The 21,872-nt window shown below is 32.7% G+C and overlaps 3 protein-coding genes across 4 annotated transcripts; 1 reads left to right on the top strand and 2 right to left on the bottom strand.

The window, feature by feature from the left end:
* The first annotated feature begins 1,436 nt into the window (after nt 1–1,436).
* Nucleotides 1,437–7,057, top strand: LOC113857701 (CDPK-related kinase 5). Of its 2 annotated transcripts, XM_027489839.1 has the most exons (12): nt 1,458–1,946; nt 1,977–2,395; nt 2,946–3,076; nt 3,342–3,383; nt 3,476–3,584; nt 3,999–4,077; nt 4,175–4,471; nt 4,563–4,675; nt 5,062–5,169; nt 5,251–5,313; nt 5,404–5,571; nt 6,349–7,057. In XM_027489839.1, the coding sequence occupies exons 1-12, from the start codon at nt 1,853–1,855 to the stop codon at nt 6,487–6,489; spliced, it is 1,764 nt and encodes a 587-aa protein (XP_027345640.1). In that variant the 5' UTR covers nt 1,458–1,852; the 3' UTR covers nt 6,490–7,057. The 2 variants fall into 2 exon arrangements, with proteins under 2 accessions (XP_027345639.1, XP_027345640.1); XM_027489838.1 differs by having other exon boundaries at nt 1,437–2,395.
* Nucleotides 7,058–7,648: 591 nt separating this feature from the next.
* LOC113858337 (protein ALP1-like) lies at nt 7,649–9,829 on the bottom strand. The gene has a single exon (XM_027490934.1). It carries the CDS (start codon nt 9,605–9,607, stop codon nt 8,267–8,269), a length of 1,341 nt encoding a protein of 446 aa, XP_027346735.1. The 5' UTR covers nt 9,608–9,829; the 3' UTR covers nt 7,649–8,266.
* A 9,222-nt stretch (nt 9,830–19,051) lies between these two features.
* On the bottom strand, nt 19,052–20,202 carry LOC113859266. The gene has a single exon (XM_027492077.1). The coding sequence runs from the start codon at nt 20,069–20,071 to the stop codon at nt 19,052–19,054; it is 1,020 nt and encodes a 339-aa protein (XP_027347878.1). The 5' UTR covers nt 20,072–20,202.
* Nucleotides 20,203–21,872: the final 1,670 nt, after the last annotated feature.

Genomic DNA, 21,872 nt, shown 5'->3' with positions numbered 1-21,872 from the left:
ACATCACGTAATCATTTTTTTTTTAATTCTTTTTATGTATATTTTTCTTTAAAAAATTAATTCTTACGAGTTACTCTGTAAAGGTATTAAAACAAAAAATTAAAATATTTCATATTTATTTAAAAGAATACTTAATGAAATTCTTAATTGTGAATCAAAGTGTGGATGTATTTCTTGGATTTGATGATGAATCCGTATAAACTATTGTGTACTATTTTTGCAGACCTATTTATCGTATATGTGAATTTTTTTCAATAAGGAAAAGGAATATTTTAAAGTAATTTAATCATATCCTTCCCTCTTTTGTTTTCAAAGCTATTTGGTTACCCTTTACATTACCGAATGGGATACAAAAGATTGCTTGTTAATTACTCCCTGTGGCTGCTGAGAACTAAGTTGGCCATGCATGGGTGAGAACCTCCAGGTTTATAAAATTGTCTTACGTGCATTGTTAACTCGATAGCTTAAATTGGTTGCATGTGAAAGACAAATCATATGGCACTCGCAAATCAAGTTATTTCCATGTACCGGATCCGTATCTGAGTCCCAAGACAAGAACAGATCTTAGACTCTATTGATGATATGAAATTTTAATTAAAACTCCCAAGGTAAAGAAGCCAAATCAAATATTATTATATATTTCAAACTACATTCAATTTGCGTATTAGCCAAATGTATATATGAGCTGTGTTCCTCTTACAGAAACAACCGAAACAGATACCACATAGGTGACCTTTTTTTAATATATTTTGACAGCATATCTTCTTTCTCTGTCTTTATTGGTTTAATAATAAGTAAAAATGCTTTACAAAAAGTGATACGTGTCATTTCTGTGTCTCTAATTTATGCTTAAACCAATCATCATATAAAATGATATTTAAAATCTGTCCCTATTGTTCACTTGACAGTTGGGAAGAAGGACATAGAATTTGGCCCGATTTTCTAATTTAAGCCAAACAAGCAGGGATGAAGTATGCCCAACCTATTTATAATAAGTGGTTAATAAAGTCAAGAATATATCAAAACTCTTTTAAATAGGACTTTAGTTACTTCAAGCTAACAATGATAAGTGGTGTTAACGAAGGAAAGAATAAATAAGGTATTTTTGCTTAAGTCAAGTATATATCCATAAAAAGCAAATATAAAAGAAAATAAAAGTTCTTTCTCTTAATTAATTGTTGAAAATATCAATTGATTAAAAATTAAATATAATTTTTAATAAAAAGTATTATTTAATGATTAACTTAATCTTTAATTATTTATATTTCGCTCTCATATTCATTAATTCTTAACCATTCAATTCAATATACACATATTAATAATGATAAATGGTCCTTTTTAGTTTGTTTTTCAGTTTTTGTTGTCTTTGCCTCATGCATTAATTATGACAATAACAACTTATCTTATTAATATATTTTAATTTCTATACCAGTGGTATATTTCTCTTGGTACGGCAGTGTTGGTGATCAGTCAAAAAGGGGGAACAACATGTAGCCAATTCCAAACCTGTGGCAACAAACAATACAATCCCCCTTTGCCATCTTCCCACCTAAGCTTCACTCTTCTCATTATCATCCTCCTCGTAATTCAATTTCAGACCTTCACTTCCCAATTCAATGAACACCCAAAAACCAATGCTCACGTGCATGCCACGTGTCCCTTGAGATTACCCTTCTTCTGCTTCTTCTCCCACCTTCTACCCCAACAAATCCACCTCTCCCATAGCTTCCACCCCTTTTAAAACTCGCTTTAAAGTTCGAATCTTTTGCAGAAAAGAACAACACCCACAAAAAATTCCCACACAATGGCATCACCAATGATTCAGTAACGCAGCTTCTGTGATCGTTCAACAATGGGGGTTTGCACTTCGAAGCCGCAGAAGCCGAACCCTTACGCGCTTCGAGAAACCGAAGCCGACCCAACACAGGTCCCGAAAACCCCACTAAGTCCCCACGCCAACAACACTCGCCGGAAAGATGACGTCATCGCCGGGAAACAGTCGCCTTTCTTCCCGTTCTATAGCCCCAGCCCCGCTCACTTCCTGAAGAAGTCTCCGGCGCCGGCGGGAGGGAGCAGGAGCGCTAGCTCGACGCCAAGAAGGTTTTTCCGGCGACCCTTTCCGCCGCCGTCGCCGGCGAAGCACATAAGGGCGGTGCTGGCGAGGAGGCAGGGAAAGAAGGCTGCGGCAGCGATACCGGAGGAGGCGGAGGAGGAGGGTGGTGGTGATGCGGCGGATTTGGATAAGAGGTTTGGGTTCTCGAAAGAGTTCAGTAGTAGGTTAGAGGTTGGGGAAGAAGTGGGTCGAGGACATTTTGGGTATACTTGTTCTGCTAGGTTCAAGAAGGGTGAACTTAAGGGTCAACAAGTGGCTGTTAAGGTTATCCCAAAAGCAAAGGTTAGTTAATCTTAAACTTAATTAGTTCCTCTTGTACCTTGTACTTGTATCTTAACACATTTGCTCACACTGCATCACTTGTTAGTTGTTACCCACGGCAATGTTGCATTTGGCTTGGAGTTCCAACTCATTTGGGTCGTTTTCTAGACAAAGCTTGAGCTTTTATGTTGTTTTGGTGCTTCATATGTAAGGATTGGCTGTTTAGGGTTATTTGAGTGGGTAGTTTGGGTATAGTTCAAGGAGTGTCAGTGTAGGAGCATTTGTTTATCAGTCTTTTGGTGGTGAAAATGGAGTAACCATTCTATTGGTTTGCTAAATGTTGATTAAACTTTTGGAATGTTATTGAGAAAAATTGCCATGGATGATGTTGTTCTTTATGTCTAAAAGTTGGACTTTTCCTTTGCCCATACGACTTTTATCACACATGGTGTTATTTTATTTTAGTTTCTTTGCACCAAATTTTAAATTTTACATCAGGGATTATATATATATGACACATTGAATGATGAAGATTAGAATTATGTTTCCATCTTCTCCCCTTTGTTTCCAGATGACAACAGCAATTGCGATTGAAGATGTGAGAAGGGAGGTAAAAATTTTGCGGGCTTTGAATGGACACAGCAATCTGGTACAGTTCTATGAAGCATTTGAAGATCAAGATAATGTCTACATTGTGATGGAGTAAGTTTGGGATATTTGTTTCCTCAAATTATATGGTAGCAGTGCTCTGGTCATCCAAGTGAAACTTTAATAATAAGTAAACTTTTTATTTTTCTAATAAAATATTTATTGTAACCTTAGATACTATTTTTTTATTGACACTGGTATGATGTATTAGGTTATAATTTATTTATTTTTGGCTGTTAGAATGCCCATTGCTTATGAGATTTTTTTTTCTTGCTTTTTTAACATTTTTGTAATTAGCTCGATCATATTGAAATTTCAGGTTATGTGAAGGTGGGGAGCTCTTAGATATGATACTATCAAGGTAATTCATAAGACATCAGCAGTACCACTTTTTCATATAATAAATTGACCTATTGAACCACTAACTAACGATATGGTTTATTTCTTCTTCAGAGGAGGGAAATACTCTGAAGATGATGCAAAGGCTGTCATGGTACAGATACTAAATGTCGTTGCATTTTGTCATCTTCAGGGTGTGGTGCACCGAGATCTTAAGCCAGAGGTGAGTATATTTCTTTACATTTGTTTCATATTGTTAAACCCTTTGAATCTGCTATATTTTCAGGTAGACTAGGTTGTCTTAGCTGACTGGATTTTGGAATTTCTGGATAGTGTTTAATTTTGTCTTTCTGTTTCCTTTTAACGGTTTTGTTTGATTTTTTATTTTATTTTTTCAAACATCATTCAGTTGCAGTATGTAGATCAATATAATCCATGAGTATGTGAGCTAGCTTATTCAATTTAGGTTTTAGGATTTAAAAAATAAGTAAATAATAGAAGAGAAAGTTCCATGAAAAAAATGTTTTGCCAGATTATAAATGATGCATAACTAGTACATTCAATGTTAAATTGAATCATTGGATATGGATTTGATATCATTGCATATTGTCTAATCCCCTTGCTTTTTTCCTTTCAGAACTTTTTGTATACTACAAAGGATGAAAGTTCTGAGTTGAAAGCTATTGATTTTGGATTATCAGATTTTGTCAGACCAGGTTTTCCTTTGCAAGTCCTTACTTGGTAGTTGGTAGTAGTATATTTTGCCTCATGAGAGTTTAGCAGTATCCTTATTTCTTATATCATGTCTTACAGATGAAAGGCTTAATGACATTGTTGGAAGTGCATACTATGTGGCCCCTGAAGTACTCCATAGATCTTACAGCACAGAGGCTGACGTATGGAGTATAGGAGTGATAGCATATATTCTATTATGTGGTAGTCGCCCATTTTGGGCGCGAACAGAGTCTGGTATTTTTAGGGCAGTTTTGAAAGCTGATCCCAGCTTTGATGAAGCTCCATGGCCATCTTTATCTTCAGAAGCGAGAGATTTTGTCAAACGCTTGTTGAACAAGGACCCACGGAAGCGAATATCTGCTGCTCAGGCTCTAAGTGAGTTCTTTTTTTTTTTTTTTATCTATTGCATCAACTATTTACCTGTAAGACATTTTTTAAAATGCCTGCAATAATCTTCTGCATGCAGGTCATCCATGGATACGGAATTACAATAATGTAAAAGTTCCACTTGATATTTTAATATTTAAGCTCATGAAGGTTTATATGAGATCATCATCCTTGCGCAAGGCTGCCTTAAGGGTGCGTATATTATTGTTGAAAGAAAAATTGGATCAGTTTCCTGTGGTTGCTTTGCTTCCTGTGGGAATGTAGTATTTCAACTTCAGTTGGGGTTTCTTTTGCAAGGATATATAATCTTCAGACCACAAGTATTTTCTATTCATTTTCCTCCAGTAAACTTGTGGGATTGATATTCCTTAAAAATATTGGCATCCAAACAAAAAGTTGTATATTCTTGTAGCTGCATTGTATATTTCAAGCTAACTTATAAGAATGCATGCTGCTAGTGAATTGAAAGTTCTGACACCAGTCTATTACTTCCTAGATACCCTAGAATGTAATTCATACTTAAAATTACCTTTTTAGTTTTCATCGTATTGGTTAATTTATATTTGTCTCTTTGGCAGGCCTTGTCAAAGACATTGACAGCTGATGAACTGTTTTATCTGAGGGAGCAATTTGCACTGCTAGAACCAAGCAAAAATGGCAGCATATCTCTAGAGAATGTTACCAAGGTTGGTTGCTACATCAACATGTATGAGATTTGTCATTTTGTTGGATGCTACAAGTTTTTCTAATTTGTATTTTCTTGGCAGGCCTTGATGAAACATGCAACAGATGCCATGAAAGAGTCTCGCATCCCTGACTTTCTTTCCTCGGTAATAATACCTTGTTCCGTGTATGTAGATATTTGTTAATATGACTTGTTACTGTCTCATACGATCCGTCCATTTCCCTTTTTGCAACAGCTTAATTCATTACAATATAGAAGGATGGATTTTGAAGAATTTTGTGCAGCTGCATTAAGTGTACATCAGCTTGAAGCCCTTGATCGATGGGAGCAACATGCCCGATGTGCATATGAACTTTTTGAGAAAGATGGAAACAGGGCTATTGTCATTGAAGAACTTGCTTCGGTAAGTTGAAAAGACTTCATCCATAGTAATTTTTTCTTATTTAATGTCACATTCAGAACTGAGAGTTTTGCATGAGCATGTGTATAACAGCACATTTGGATGAGCTAATTTCAAGGGAAATAATGAAACAGTTTTCAAGAACAATTCAATGCTAGTAAAATTAATAATTTCTTCAAAATAACTGAACCAAATGCACTAAATGATCATAAGTTTTAATCTAGCTTTTTTATTTCTGTGTTGGGGGGGGGGGGGGGGGGGCGCATGGAGGGAGGAGGGAGGGGTCAGTGAAGCAAATTTATCAGAAAGTAGAGGAAGTACCAGGAAAATAGGATAAGAAATCGTCCTTAGCAGGAAAAGTAATGAAACAAAGAAACAAAAATGTTTAGCAAAGCTGCCCAATCTCTATAAGAACCATTGTCGAAGTGCCACAAAGAGACCAGACAACAAACATAATCTTTTCCCATACTAGGCCTCTTACGACCAAATGCCCCAAAGGACTTCCAAACACAATAGAGTAACCGCACCATATAACATCTCTTGCTTAATCTAATGCACATATACTTTAGTGATTTCTGTCACTTCATGTGGATAAGATCTAAACTCCGAAAGAATGTGCACTTACCTGCTACTCAGCAGTAATACTGGATCTTCAAGAATATACTGCATGCGATGTGATTTGTTAATCTTAGGAATTCATAGGCATTTGTAATTATTAGTTCATTTGATTCATGAGTATATGGCTAATCAAAATCATATTTCTTCAAAACGTTATTTTAGGAACTTGGACTTGGACCTTCAATCCCTGTTCACGTTGTTCTTCATGATTGGATACGCCACACTGATGGGAAGTTAAGCTTTCTTGGATTTGTCAAATTATTACATGGTGTATCTAGCCGAAGCCTCGCAAAGGTTCAATAAAAATGTAAAGCAAAGCCGCCGTGGATATGCTGAATTTTCTCAACCATATTTGAATTTCTATCTTGTGTGCAGCAACTGTTGATTGTCTCCTTAATATCTGAAGCTCTTGCAAGCACAACCCATTACAGTACAGTTTCATAATGAAATGTAACTCTGATTCTTTTGAAGGCGCACAAATTGTAAAATAGTCTACAGATCTTTGGGTTAAGAATTAAGATATGAATTGTAGATTTAGAATTAGCTTTGCCTCGATGGGTGGTAATAATTTCCTGTCACTGTATTAACGAATGCTTTTGTATACACGTTACATTTGCGATTGCGAGTCTTATAATTTTTACTCGTGTGTGGGTGCGTGTGAAATTTACACTTTGCAATCAATTTCTTTTCCTCAATGACAACGATTTGGTGGAGATTGATTGCGGATTTGGCTGCTAGAAAGTAGAGACCAAAGAAGTCCATATTTGTTTTTTAATTTATTTTATGTTACAAGGTTCTTTGATGTTAGCTAGCATCTATATGCATTTCTGTAATTAGTCACACTTATAGTAAAGCAAGATTAATCGTTGGTATAACGTCTTTATTCGGTCACGATTCTCAAAGATGCAGATGGTGCATGCTCTGCATGCTTGTGATTCGGATCCCGTCTTTGTTATAGTTTTTAAATTCCAAGAAGATTTCGCTCGGATCTCACCAGCTTGAGCATTACCACTACCTAGGTAGAATCGGGTTTTCAAAAACACAGTTCTGGTTACCCTGACCGAATCTGAGTTGCGGTTCCGTGATTGTAATTGTACTAGAAATGTGTATAGAATTTGAATTTTTTCGTGTTACTTATTAGAATATAATGTTAAGATATAAAAAATACGAGAAATAAAAACGTTAATACCTTCTTCCAAATAATAAATAATTTTATGAGTTTATATATATATTTTTTAAGTATAGTATTGCGCTGTTAATTAATAGCTCGAGAAGATTTAAATGTTAGACTATATAATCAGAAACTCTCATTGATTCTAACCACTTCCATTTTTCCTTTACTTATATGCTCAAAACAGTGTTTGTTTTATTTTTATTATTAGAACTATCTTTTCCCTTTAGTTTTCCTTTCGCTTCCGTACCAGTTTGTAGAACTTACTGCGTCTGAACTGAAAGAGTATGAAGAATGGTATCTTATTGATGAAAAAAATACATATGAAAACCAAAACACCTCAAAACTTATATAGTTTGCACAGCCAACAAATGCCGCTAATATTCCTAACCAATGGCTATATGGAGCCAGACTGAAGCGAGCATCAGATGAATATTACATTGGAACGTGTAAACATTGAGGCAGCAGTCCATAATTTTGTTAAGCTGCTAATAGATTTCATCTCAGATGCTGCATATCAAAAAGCAAACTACACAACTCCTAAGTTTAGATTAAAAAATTGTCTAATCCTTTTCAAATGTTGTGAAATATGCAGCGATGCTTTTAACAGAACATTGAAGCAGTAGTCAATTGAATTGTAATGCTGCTACTAAAGGGGCTGCAGATTTTCCATTCACAATAACACGAGAACAGTAAGTACTTGTTAACTCATAACCTACCTTCGAGAACATTAAAGAACAGGCATCAGAAAGAGTAAAACTAGTCCGAAACATTTCATGTAAATACAATGTTAGAAGCTAAGAAATTATTGAAAACTAATATTATCCTGATAAAACAGAGTCTACAATACGAGGTGGTTGTGTCAGTTTCACCAACCCTTTCCAGTATAGCAAAGGAATTAAGAAAGTACTATCTGGAAGAAAGCTTTTGGTGTAAATCATCAGCGAGGGCTTGCCTCAAGCTTTCTCCAAAGTAATAAAAAGATTTCTCGGTGTCCAGCACTCTGGGTTGAGGTCCACTCTCATCAGGCTCCTTCCAAAGCTCGGGTTCGGGTTCCCTCGCAATCTGACACAGATTATGCAAAACACAACAAGCCACGATGGTTTGGGGGGCGTGATGGATCCCCACGTTCAGATTCTGAAGGATTTTCCACCTTCCTTTCAGCAACGAAATGGCTTCCACCACCACCGACCTTCCCTTCATAAGCATTCCATCGAACAGGTTCTGCGCGGGCGTGCCCATCCCACTGGGAGAAAACGGCGTCAGCAAAAACGGCAACAGAGGGAAACACCAGTCCCCAACCACGTAAGGCCGAACAGGGTGGCTCCGAACGTTGATAACCTTATCCCAAACCACGTCGCCGGAAGTGAGGCGGTGGTAGAGGAGACTGTCCCTGAAATGAGTAGCGTCGTCGGTGCCGCCGGGAGCCTTCACGCAGACGTCCCAGAAGATCTTCTTGTGGTCGGAAACGACCTGGAGGAGGACGGAGGGGTAGCCGTAGCGGCAACGGTAGGTGTTAGGGTTAGGGTTAGGAGTGGAACGGAGCTTGACGGGGGTGGCGTCGATGGCGCCGCACATGTTGGGGAGAGAGGTGAGTTCTTCGAAGGCTTGGGTGGTTTCGACGAGGCGGCGGCGACCCACGGGGATTTTGATGAATTCGGGGTAGAGTTTGGTGGCGAGTAGGCGCGTGACCATGTTAGTGATTTTGGAGACGAGGTAAGGGTCGAGGGAGTAGCGAGAGGCGATGGTTTTGGCGGAGAGGCCGTGGGCGAGGCGAGAGAGGACCATGGCGACGGCGTAGTCGGAGGGGAGGGAGAGGTTGGACAGGGCGATGTGGGGTTTGAGTTTGTCGACGACGGTTGTGAAGACTGGGTAGGAGAGGCCGTAGAGGGATCGCCAGTGGGCGTCCCGTAGGGGTGCTTCGAGGGACCATATGTGTTCCGTGGAGAGGGCGCGGAAGGCCGAGACGGAGTAGTCGGAGGCGTTGGGGTGAGGCGGAGGGGTGGTGGTGTTGGTTGATGATGAGGAAGAGGGGCGGGTGGATGCTACGTAGGAGAGGACGGAGGCGATTGTGAAGAAGAGGAGTGGGGCGACGGAGGAGGAGTAGAGGAGGGAGGTTGGGGAGGTGGCGGAGGAGGGGGATGCGGTGGCTGTTGTTGAGAATGCGTCGGAGAGGAGGGAGGTTGTGGGGTCGAGGGAGTTGTGTAGGTGTAGGAAATTCAATAGCATTACAAGGAACGATTCATCCATTCCTTCCTCTCTCTCTCTCTCTCTGTAAACCCTAATCTAATCACAACTCCAACTTCTTCCACATTCAAATCAAGATCCCCTTTCAATAATCCACACTTATGTGCCGCTGCTCCTCCTCAGTGGTAACCGATCACTTCTCACTTCACTTCAGTCCCCACTTCCTTCCATCATATTTACGTTTATCTTTAAAACACCCTCAAAAGCTATGGACCCAAACTCAACCCAGGTAAATATTTCATATTTACGTTTATCTTTAAACATCTTGTTAATTTACCTTAAAATTAAATTGGGTAATACTACTCCATACTCATAAGTTTTTTTATCATTTTTTTTAGTAAAATTCACTTTATTCTTTAAAATATGTAAAGATTGGTTAAATAAGTTTTTTAAATTTAAATTTTAAAATTTTAGTCTCTAAAACTGATAATTAATAATTTTACATTACCCACCCAAATGACAATCTTTTTTAAATTTTCTTTTACTTATTTGGGGTCAAATACTACTCTCTTAAATGCATCTTCTTCTTCTTTTATTTATAATTTTCTTCTTTCATAAAGTTATTTCAAATCTCAAAATATTACTCTTTCATATCTTCTAATGCTTTTTCTTTTTTGCTGACAACATAGTTTGGCTCCATAATTTCAAAAATCTCATTATTAAATATACTAATGGTGATATTGTTTCTCTTATAGTTGTAGAATATAATGTTAAAATTGCATAATCTCATGATTTTATACTCTATTTATGAACACAATTCAAGTTATATTTATGCTCATATAAATAGATTTAGAGAAGATAAAGAAAGAGTATTGTCCAAATGAGATGTTTTGGATAGAGCAAAATCATTACAAACAAAAACACAACGTGGTGTTGAACCCTACCATTACAAAAGATGTTTTAAAGCTAGAGAAGCAAAATGATCAAAATAAGGGGAAAAAATATAAATAAAAAAAAAAAGTCTCTACTTTAAAAAATCCATTTGTAGAAATTGAGAATATAAATATGCATGCAAATCAAAGTGAAGAAAGATCTTCTTCTTTGATGTTAAAGTATTATCAACCATCACCTTCTATTAAAAAACGATATTGTTTTGACTTTTTTCTCCTCTTTTCAAAGTTTAATTTAGAGTTTTAAAAAGAAGAAAAAATATCATTTGAAGTTTACATTTACATACTACTTAATATAACAAATCAATAATTAATTACTTATTTTTAATATCTCTACATCACAGACTAAAGTGATTGACGTTTATTATTTTTAAGAATTAAATTTTTAACTTCAGTCTAAAATGAGGGTTTATCTTTTTTTTTATTTCTAAAATTATAGACACATAAATATTGCATCGATTTCTTTACTTTTTTTTAAGCAGAAATACAATTTTTTGTGTTTGTGATTTTTTTTTTCTGTTGTTGATTTTTGTTTTAAGCAAAGGTCTTGTTTTGAGAAGAAAATCCAACAAGCCCAAGTACGATGAGTTTAACTCCAACGACAACTTAGACTGGGCCAGGGCCAGCAATCCAACTGTAAAGCCCAAGGTTTCATTAAAATAGGCCCTTTTAACGCATCCTGTGGAACAAAAAAGCACATAACCGTCCGTTCTTGACGAGAAAAAAAGAAAGCAAGCTAGTTCTATGTCTCTCTCTCATCTGAGAATTATCTCTGCTCTGCTTCCAAAAGGGTTTTGAATTTCAATTATCTTATTTAATATTTAAAAGATAATTTTTATATATAACTATTTCTATTTTTAAATACTTTTTTATTTTGTCATACGTATTTTAAAAGAATTCTCTCAAAATTAAACAAAAAGAATTTAAAGTTGCCCTAATTTAATTGTAAAAATAAAAAAATTCCTTTGATTTTTGAAGAGATTTAAGTGCACTTACTTGACATCAAATCAAACACATGAAATGTATACCTCTCACTCTCAGGTCGAACTTGGTCGCTTCTTCTCTCAACTGCACCCCACTTTAAATTCTTATGGATCTTCATAGCCTCCCAAACTTAATTGACCCAAATTTATTTTATATAATTTTCACAATTAATCTAATGCATTATTTTCTTACTTTTTGCATTCCCATACACAAATTATGACGACTTCCTTCATAATAAAAAATCCTATTGAAGGTTGGTCTATTATGATACTACATAATAAGTCCTGACTAGTAAAATCCATGTAAATATAATAATATTTTGGAGGTAACAATGTGAAATAAAATAAAATTGACTGGGAATGTATTTGTTAGAGAATTTGATTACCTGTATTTACTTTAAAACAAAATAAAATGAAACTATTTCCTAATACCTTAATGTTTCCAAAACAACAATAACCCCTATGATTTCCAATGCTATATTGACTATTATGATAATTTCCCATTAAATGAATGGCATCATTTTCAACTTTCTCCCGTAAGTTGTAGTTAGAGTATAAAATCATTTGTACTAAAATTTTTGCAACTATTGTGCTTGGGTTATTACAAAGTAGGTTATCTGCGGTTAATTCTCTATTCAGTTTGGATTTCTTATGTAGAATGCCAAGTACATATTAACTCGGTTTTGTAGGTCAGGGAATTGGATATTTGGTTTGTGATTCACTTGAGTTGGTTAGGAACAGGGGTGTACAGCAGAACTCTATTTGACTACCCTTTGTACTCAATAAATATATAATTCTAATTGAATTTTGCAAACTGAAATATATATAAAAAAAATAACTTTTATATTCGATTGCCTTAAATATTCCATCGATTACTGTTGCATCACATATAATAATATTATTTATAGAGAAACAAATATACTATTTTAAAATAAGTTTCTTTAATGATTTTTTTAATTTACTAAAAATTATTTATGCCAATCAAAAATTGTCATTAACAACTATAGAAAAAATATTTTCTAACAATTAAAAGTACTTGTTAGCTACCTTTTACCCTATTAAATAATTAAAAAAAATGTCATAGGTAATATAAAATCGTCATCGGTGTTTTAAAAAAAATTATCTTTTTTGACAATTTTTTATTGTTAAAGCTATAAAAATTGTATTTCTTGTTGATAGTAAATTGTAAGTAAAATTTTTAGAATCATTTTTTAGTTCTATTCATTTGTGTTTTAAGAAAAAAAAAATGAGTGTAATAATAGTAATATATTTTAATAATAAAATTTTTACAAACATGTGTGAAGGTGTAACATTTACATGTAATATATATATATATATATATATATATATATATATATATTTCATGCAATATCGTTTGAAGAATTAAATACTTAATTAATATTTTATAGTTTAATTTCTAAAAATAATAGAAAATATTACGTATTGTTGTCTAATTTTGATATTTGAAAGTTTCATATAATATCATACAATTTTAATAACTAATAATAATGATATTTAATATATATTATAAATATATTAGCACGGTCATCCTTTTAACTTCTCTCATTAAAACTTATGTTGTTTTCAAAAGAAATTTCAATTAACGTTTATCAAGAAAATAATAAGGTACAAGAAGCAAATCTAAAAATAGTGTTAGACAGAAAGGTACAAAAATTGATGTAACAAGAAACAATTCTATGATTTACATTGCATGTCTATCATTATCAAAGGTTGCCATTGTTATTAGTAATTTCACTTAGCTTTAGAGTGACAAGATTTGACCTTCAGAGATCAGTAACAACAAGACTAGTGCATGCAAAAATTTCCTAAACAAAAAATCACCATTTAACATCTTTTGCAAAGATAAAAAAAAATGTGTGAAAGTCTAACATGAGCATTTTACAACAACAATTGTTCATGAAAATATCGCCTTTGACAATTTTTAAAACATTATGTGTAGGTAATTTTTTTAAAAAAAAAAAACACCATGTTTCTGAACAATTACATATCATATACCATATTTAAATTATTCTCTCCTAAAAATAAGTCTTCATTACTTTCTTTATTTAATAATGTTTTATAAATTAAATATCATTAATTTAATTATTAAATTATGTAATATTAGTTTGATTATCATATTTATTAAATTTTAAATAAATTGAACATTCATGGACATATAATTTTATTATTGATATTTTCTTATATTCTATAAAGCATTTTGTATGTTAATATAAAATTGTTTGATAAAATATTAAATAATTTTTAAGTGATATAAAATTTTATAAACTATTAATTCAACTGTTATATTGAAAATTTTAATGTCTAAAAATATTATTAAGTGAAATAAGTCATTCAAGACTTATTTTTGGAGTAAGTGCATATTTTCCTTTTTACATATTAGGAAATTAAAAATAACTGACAAAACAATAAAACGTTTGCTTATAAAAAAAAAAATAATAGTAATCACCAGACGTTTAATTAACTTGAAATTTGTTCAACAATGGCTTACATTAGTTTTAAAAGGAACTTATTGATGCTTTTCAATTCACGTTTGTTTTACATTTATTGTTTTAAAACAGCAAAACAAATAAAAATGTGCATGTGCCACGACTTGTCATCTACATTAATTTCTAAATTTAAAATGATGATGAGTCAATAATTTCGGCTGATAGTGACGCTTGTCTCCGTAGGACCACGTTTCTCAAGTGACCCTTTATTATGTAAACTACTTGTAGTTAGTAGCACAGGCCATACGTGTAAAACTATGATATAATATTATACATATTTTATAAATTTAAATTCTTCAGTTTAATTTTTTAAAATAAAAACTGTATTTTCAATCATGAGTGTTTTAATTACAGAAATATTAATAATATATTATTTTAAACATAATAAATATAATAAAAGATGGTAAAAAAAATAAACACTTTGCTCACATTCATTCGAATTGTATACTATATTATAATTTTTTCACAGCAGTATAAAACTTTTGATTTTTTGCTTGTATTTATTTTATTTTATTTTAAGAAGGGAAGACTGTAAACCATTCCTATATCTTGTCTTATATATGCTTTGTTAAGTTACTTTCAAAATGTACAGAATAATTCACAAACTTCTAAAATTATGCACTTTACTACAATTTCATTGATTAAAATGAATAAATAAATACATGTCACCATAGTGGGTAAGAATCTAAGTTGCCCATGCAAATTCTTAATTTAACATATTTTAAAAACCAATAATTGTGACCACTGTTAATATCACTAACTAAAAATGAATAGGTTTGAAATGAATCAAATTATATAATATTTAGATGCTTTTGTTCTAAATCATTAATAATTTGATTTATAAAGAGAAATAAACATACATATGCAGAATGCACAGCTAGATTTGTTCAAAATTTAGCAATTTTGACTGGCAGTACTCTAAAAGGTAAAGTCAAAGATCCATTCAGTCAAACAAATAATAGACTAAAACCATTATTATTATATAAAACTATGATACTGGTATGCAATACAAATATATCTATTCTCTTCTTCTTCTTCTCCTCCTTCTTCTTTAGGGTCTATAGTCGGATAACATAAATTCAAACACCTGAAACATACAAATCGCTAACTGATTGCAAAATTAAACTATCAGTGAAGGGAGGATCATGCAAATAAGATTAACCTGCCAACTGCAGCTGCTGTCAACGTGGCCCTTTCAGTATATATTTACATCAAATGCATTTAGTAACACAAATTTGTAGTTTTTGTTTCTAAGGGCCTTGGCACATGTTTTCATAAACACAATAACACAGCAAAAATAAAATAAATCTACTCATTCCTACAATAATGTATGGAAAAGATAAATATTACCACGAAATAGAAATATAACATAAGAGAATGGTTGATTTTAGAAAATAATTAACATATAATTATTTTTTCTCAAATAATTATCTTTTCCAATTTGTGTTAATATTTCATTTAAACATTGAATTTTCCTTTATTATCAAATTTTAATTTTGAATTACTTTTAAACTTTTTGATATTATAATTTCTTGTTTCATATCAAATCTTAATTATATACACTCTAAATTCCTTTATATTTTCAAAGTATTTATTTTGATTTTTAAAATAAAAAAATAACGATAAAATCCATAAAAATCACTTATTAATTACTCATTATTTTATTACATGTTTTAAAGAATGTAAAAGAAATATATAAAAAATAGAATATCATAACAATGGTTTTCCGATGACATTTTAAAATAAATAAATCACACATATATATATATATAAATATATATTTTTTAAATTAAATAAATTTGCGTCTACTTTTTTTTAATATGTAAGTGTTAGTGTAACTATTGGAAGCAAACAAACGAGTCATCTGAATTCATTATTTCTATAAACATTTACCTAAAAAAAACACACAACTTTAACTTAATTTAACACATCTAGCATACATTTACAAATGTTTACTATAAATTTATTATTTATAATATTTAACTGGATAAAATTACAAAAATAGACACTACAATTTTTAACGAACAAAATTATAAACCTTCGATTAAAAAAAATTGACCTTTTAATACTGTTTGTATTTTATGTAAACTCTGGATCACTAGTAAAAGAGGTTAAAATTGTTATATACTAATCATCCATAATTCTGTTACTTTGGCTAAGTCTGTTGCTACCCTCTCTTTTTTTTCCCCTTTATTTACTTATTTTTATAAAACATGGTCTTACTTATAATACGGTCGAATAGTATAAATGTCTCTCTTAACGGCTTTGCTATACCTTACCTCTTTATATATAGTTTTAATCTCCTAAACTTGTTCATCGCTTGAAATTTAGTTTAAAGCAAAAGTTATCAAAACTCTGTTAACTTTGCTTAATTACGATTTTAGATTTATTAGTCAAAAATTTAACTGTATAACATTTTTTATTTTAACCTAAACTTCACGTATATTTAGTGATAAAAAGAATCACGAAATAAATTGAAAAGTATAACATTATAAAAGAGAAAAGTGTAATTTACTGATATGTTAACTTCTCATTTTTTTTCTCACGCCAAGCTAGTGCCTTGAGTTATATAATAGTTCAAGCAAATTAACGAAACGATGAAAGAATTTCTTGTAAACGAGTATAGTGCGCGCTAGTCATAATCTTGCGACTGAATGAAAGTCAAATCGATTTTGATGATGAATTAGCTAACGAGTTCCTTTTACCCGCTCCGATAATATTTTTCAACTCTATAAATTAATTATAGGCGCAGTACAATTCACCGTAGTGTCAGTATTATTGTTGTACTATTGCCAACCAGCAAAGAAAATGAGCATAAATGTTCAGCAGTAACGTGTCATACGATGCGTTATGGTCACTTTTGCTCCGATATTATGTATCTTGTATATATTGTACACTTCAAAGTGGCAAATAATAAATTAGACGTGAAAAAGGGAAGTAGATAACATATTACGGAGCTTCATAATCATATGGGTTTCCCCTTCAATGGACAGAAGTTCCCTTTATATAAAGACCTTTGCATGCATGGCTTGGCTCAGTGGCTGGTCGTCTCTCACATTCTTTTTCCTAAAAACATTTGCTTTCTTTTCTTTTTCTTTTCTCTTAAAGCACTGCGTAACCACATGAACATGCATGCATGTATAGAAACCGACCTCTGTCCTTTTCTTTTCTCCCTTTTGATGGAAAATATCTTATGATCGAATCTACTCATTACAGCATGCTATATTGATTTTTCAACTCAACTGTGGTAATAACGTACTTCATCATTGAATTTTTAAAATGAACTCGGAATGAATTGTTAAGTACCATACATGAATAATCACATATTTCTAATATGTAAGCACATCCCCACCTCCACCCCCTCAAAAGTTTTAAAGCTTGGGCATGTAAGTACTTGGAATTTTACTTTAATTATGAGTTTGTTTAAGTTATTTACTTGAGTAGTTATTTTAAAACCTGGTAGATCATTTACAACGTTTTGCACGGTGTGCTCTGTTTTAGCTAATCATCCTCTATGTATATACAAAACAAAATGTGAATATTTATTTGTTATAAAAATATTCTTAAAAATTATCTTTTGTCATGTTAAATAGTTTTTGTATTTTATGTATTATTTATTTATTTTAACTTAATATTATATAAATGTGTTTTCACAATTCATTTTAATTTTATATAATATAATAACATATTTATTACAAACTATTATAATATTTATTGAATTTAAAAATAGTTATGTAACATATTTTAAATTATTGATTTTAAAAATTATTCAATTTAATAATATTCGTGCAATATAAAAAAATTATTAGTTTTATGCTCATGTAAAAATTACTAGTTTATTAGTATGCTAAGGCTAGGACTCAGCTGGGAGCAGCTCACGTGGGACATTGGTCATACGGTACACAGATCATGTTAATGTCACAAGTTTTAGAACTGCTTAATGGTCGGAAGAAATTTCTTGCATGTTTCTGACTTGCTTTCCTGGATTTTACATTTTATATGTTCAACCATGTTAATATTTTTTTTTATATACACATATCTTAAAAAAAAAAAATACTAAATATCCCCCGAAATTATATAAAATAATTTCCCTAAGATTAGCCTTAGCCTCCAGTAAAATCACTTAATATTATCGTTTCTGAACGGAAGTTAACTGCCAAAGTGACATCACCTTTTGTATTGCATGATTTTATCTATGCATAATATATCGAGTAGAATCGTGTGGGGGAGAAAGGAGTTGGAGGGTATATTCGAGACACGCCACAAAATCAGGCTTTCTAATTCTAATTACAGGAATGTTGTCAATCGGTCATCATTGCAGTTTGTGATGATCGACAAATAATCACAGGTTTGGTATCTTAAAATCCTTTTGTTTTGTTGTCCCTTTAATTTCATTGTGGGTGCCCATTTCAACAGCACACATTTTACACACTGGACAACACCGTCGCCATCATGTTTCCATAGCCTAATGATTATTAATGGACCAAAAGCCTCCTCCTTTTCTTATGTCATGCTCATACTTTTGATGATTTTTCTTGATTCTCTTAGCTAAGCATGTTCTGTTATCATTCTCCTACCTTTCACCCAACCAGCAATCCACCAACAGTACTGGAATTATTCAGGGTAATAGCTCAGCTTCATGAACTTGGAGACAAGGCTCCCTTATGATTCAGAACATAACCCACACGAAACTGCACTAACTCCCTGGTATCTAAACAGTACCTCTTCTCTCCTTCCGAAAACAAGCGTACTAACACACGCAAACATCTTAAAACACACTCAATCCTCACTAATCAAATAGCTAACATGGTATTCTTCAAAATATGAAATAGCAAAGCAAAATACGTGTAGCCATGTGTACGTAATGTATCATATATGTTCATGTAAATGGTACAATTATTTTCATATAAATTTCAGTCTCTTTTGTGTGTATATGGAGAGACAACAATATGAAAATGAGAAGAACATATGTGGCCGCAGTATCAAAGCTAATTAACCACAAACCCCAAAAGAAAAATAAAAGGTGGAGAAGAGAACAAGATCCAAATGAGATATCTGGATTACGGTTTATGAACGTGTCAAAGAGCCAATTCCCTTAGAAATGTGATGCATGCCAGGGTTAAAGCCCAAGCAGCCCAACAAACCCTGCTTATAAGGCAAGAAAGTTTTCTTCTTCATCTCCTCAGAAGCAGCCCGGTTCACCGTGTAATGCAGTTCATGGGCCGAGACAGGACCACGCCGTCTTGACGCAGAACCGGAACTCTCCGTGGACCGGAAGCTGGCGTTACGAACATCCTCGTCCACACCCTTTTTGGACAAAACAACGTATTTCCTAAGAGGGTCCTTGTCGGTGGCTCTTCCCTCGGAAGCACTACGGAAGAGAAGAAAATCCCTGAGCCTCCATTTACGGTACCCTTTGGTGAAAGGAATCGAAGACAAGAAGAAGGGTTTGGGGTTGCTTGAGGAGGAAGAAACACCTTTGTCCTCGGCGTCACACACTATGTCGGAGATCCTCAAAGGGGACAACGACCTACTTCCTTTACGACCAGAACCCGAAACCCTTTCTCTCCCTCTCTTTTCTTCTTTCGCTTCCTCTTCTTTCTCTTCTCTTCTCCGAGTTTCTTTCATTGCTGCTGTAAATGGGTCGAAGTCCAAGTCTCTCTGACCCGTTTTCTTCCCCTGCGATATTTTTGATCTAGGAGATGTCGCCGGGGAAAGAGATTCAGGGGATTGCAGCCGCGGCGGTGGTTTTAGGGGACGGATCTTTCCGCCATCGAAGAGTTCATCGGCGGAGAGAGAAGGTCTATCGAGGTGGCCACTGAAATTAAACTCGAAATCATCGTCATTTGCATTGGATTTGGGGACACCAGGTTTTTGTTCCCAGTGAAAAGGAACAGAGGAAACCGGGGAAGAGGGAAAGTCGTTGAAGAAGGAGGAAGCGCCACGTGTGGGGCTGGTGGGGGCACTGAAGAAGAAGTTGCCAAAGCGTTGAGGGCTTGAAGGAGCGGTGATGTATGGAGAGGAACAATTGCTGTCGAAGTTGAAGTCGACCGGAGCAGCCATTGGTAACACCACTTCCACCTCCATCTTAGTTTCTGTGTTCTGTTTCGCTTTCACTGAGAGTGTGAAACCGATTCGTGAGAGTGGAAAATGGGTGTCGGTTGGAATGTGGGGATGCAATATATAGGGGAAGAAAAATTTGTGACTTTGGGAAGAGTGAGAGAGAGAGGGGAAGGACAGAGGAAAGAGGATGACAGAGTGGGAAAGATTGACTTTGAGTGAAAACACTGTCTAGTCATTTGAAGAAGCCGCCTTTGCCCTCTGCAGGAGTACCTACCCTTTCTTTTACATTAATTTTTGTTTTCCTTCATTCTACATTCAATCAATGTTAAATTAAAAAGTTCAACATATAATATAAAAAAATTAATTTTTAAATTTTTTATTTCAAAAATATTTTTAAAAAATATTCAAATTTAAGAATAAGTACTCCTAATTTATATATATAAATCAATTATCCTTTCCTCTATTCTACATTGAATAAATATTCATTTTAATTAACTATTTTATTTTTTATTATTATTTTGTTTAAAAAATAAAAATAAAGTTTTTATAAAACTAAATAAAAAAATGAATTTACCCATTGACATTCTTCCATACTCTATATATAGTGAGTTTGAGAGTTGGTTAATTGTGTGATTTCATATGTCATAATCTCACATGCATTAATGTTTTCTCTTATTTATTTATTTATTTAACTGTTTTAAGGGATTGATTTTTGTTGAAGAGGATTCGTTTCCTTCTCTCACTCGGATTAAGGCCCCGTTTTAGTGAAGTCGTACACAATTCCTTGTGAAAAAAAAAATAAAAATTTTAATTTTTTTAAAAATAAAGAAATATAAATTAATTTTAATTTATAAAAATTATATTTATTTTTTTCTACTGCTTTTTTCAAATAAAAATTTCTCAAAAAATTTACCCAAACGTATCCTAAGCAGACTTTTGGTAAGCAATTGTTTTGGTAATGAGATGATAATAATGTTTCGTGGAAAGCAATTAAGTTATTGTTAGTAAATAATGCTTGTTTGGTTTAGAGGAGGAAAAAGATAGCGGAGGATGAACAAGGCTCCGGCGAAGAAAAAAGTTCTGAATTTTATTTAAGTAAAAACATTTTAATTATCAAGAAATGAATATAATCTATTTTTTATTATTTAAATCAAAAAATGATATACAATTAAAAAAATATTTTTTTCTCTCTTATTTGTTAGGTTTTTTTTTATTGAAGCGTTTTATTCTTTAGTAAAGCGACAGAAAATAAAATATATATAAAAAATAAGTAATTTGAGTCCTTCTCTTAATTAAATCAAATAAAGTTACTTCAAAAATAAGTTATTAATTTAATGCAACCAAATTACTTGTTTTTTAGGTGTAAGGGACAAAATGCAAAATATTATTTATCTTTTTATTAATAATGAATTTTTCAGTAAATAAATAAATTCAAAAAAAAAGAAATTACAAAATAATCTTAACATAAAGTGGTAAAAGATTATAAAAAAAATAATAAAATTGAAATTGAATTTCAATAAATAAACTATCAATGGTACAACTTTAACAATTAAAAACTGTTAGATCCCTTGATAGTCAAGTCTAACCAATATAGAACGTTGACAATACAGAAATTTTATTAACTATCAGTGTTTTTAGTATAGAAGTAAACTATGTTTTAAAATTCTATTTATATGTATCATAAATATAATTGCCTAAAAAATAATTTTTTATTAATACTATCATATACCATATATTGTTACTTTTCTTTATTTATAATTGCTTCTATTGCATTGCATTTTGACACAAATTTTTTATTTTTTTAAAATCTTTATATTTGAGATTT

The sequence above is a fragment of the Abrus precatorius genome, unplaced genomic scaffold, assembly GCF_003935025.1.
Source record: "Abrus precatorius isolate BTA unplaced genomic scaffold, Abrus_2018 Scaffold2, whole genome shotgun sequence".
NCBI classification, from domain to species: Eukaryota; Viridiplantae; Streptophyta; class Magnoliopsida; order Fabales; family Fabaceae; genus Abrus; species Abrus precatorius.
Note: the sequence above shows the minus strand (reverse complement) of the source record. Positions and strands in the feature narration are given on the sequence as shown.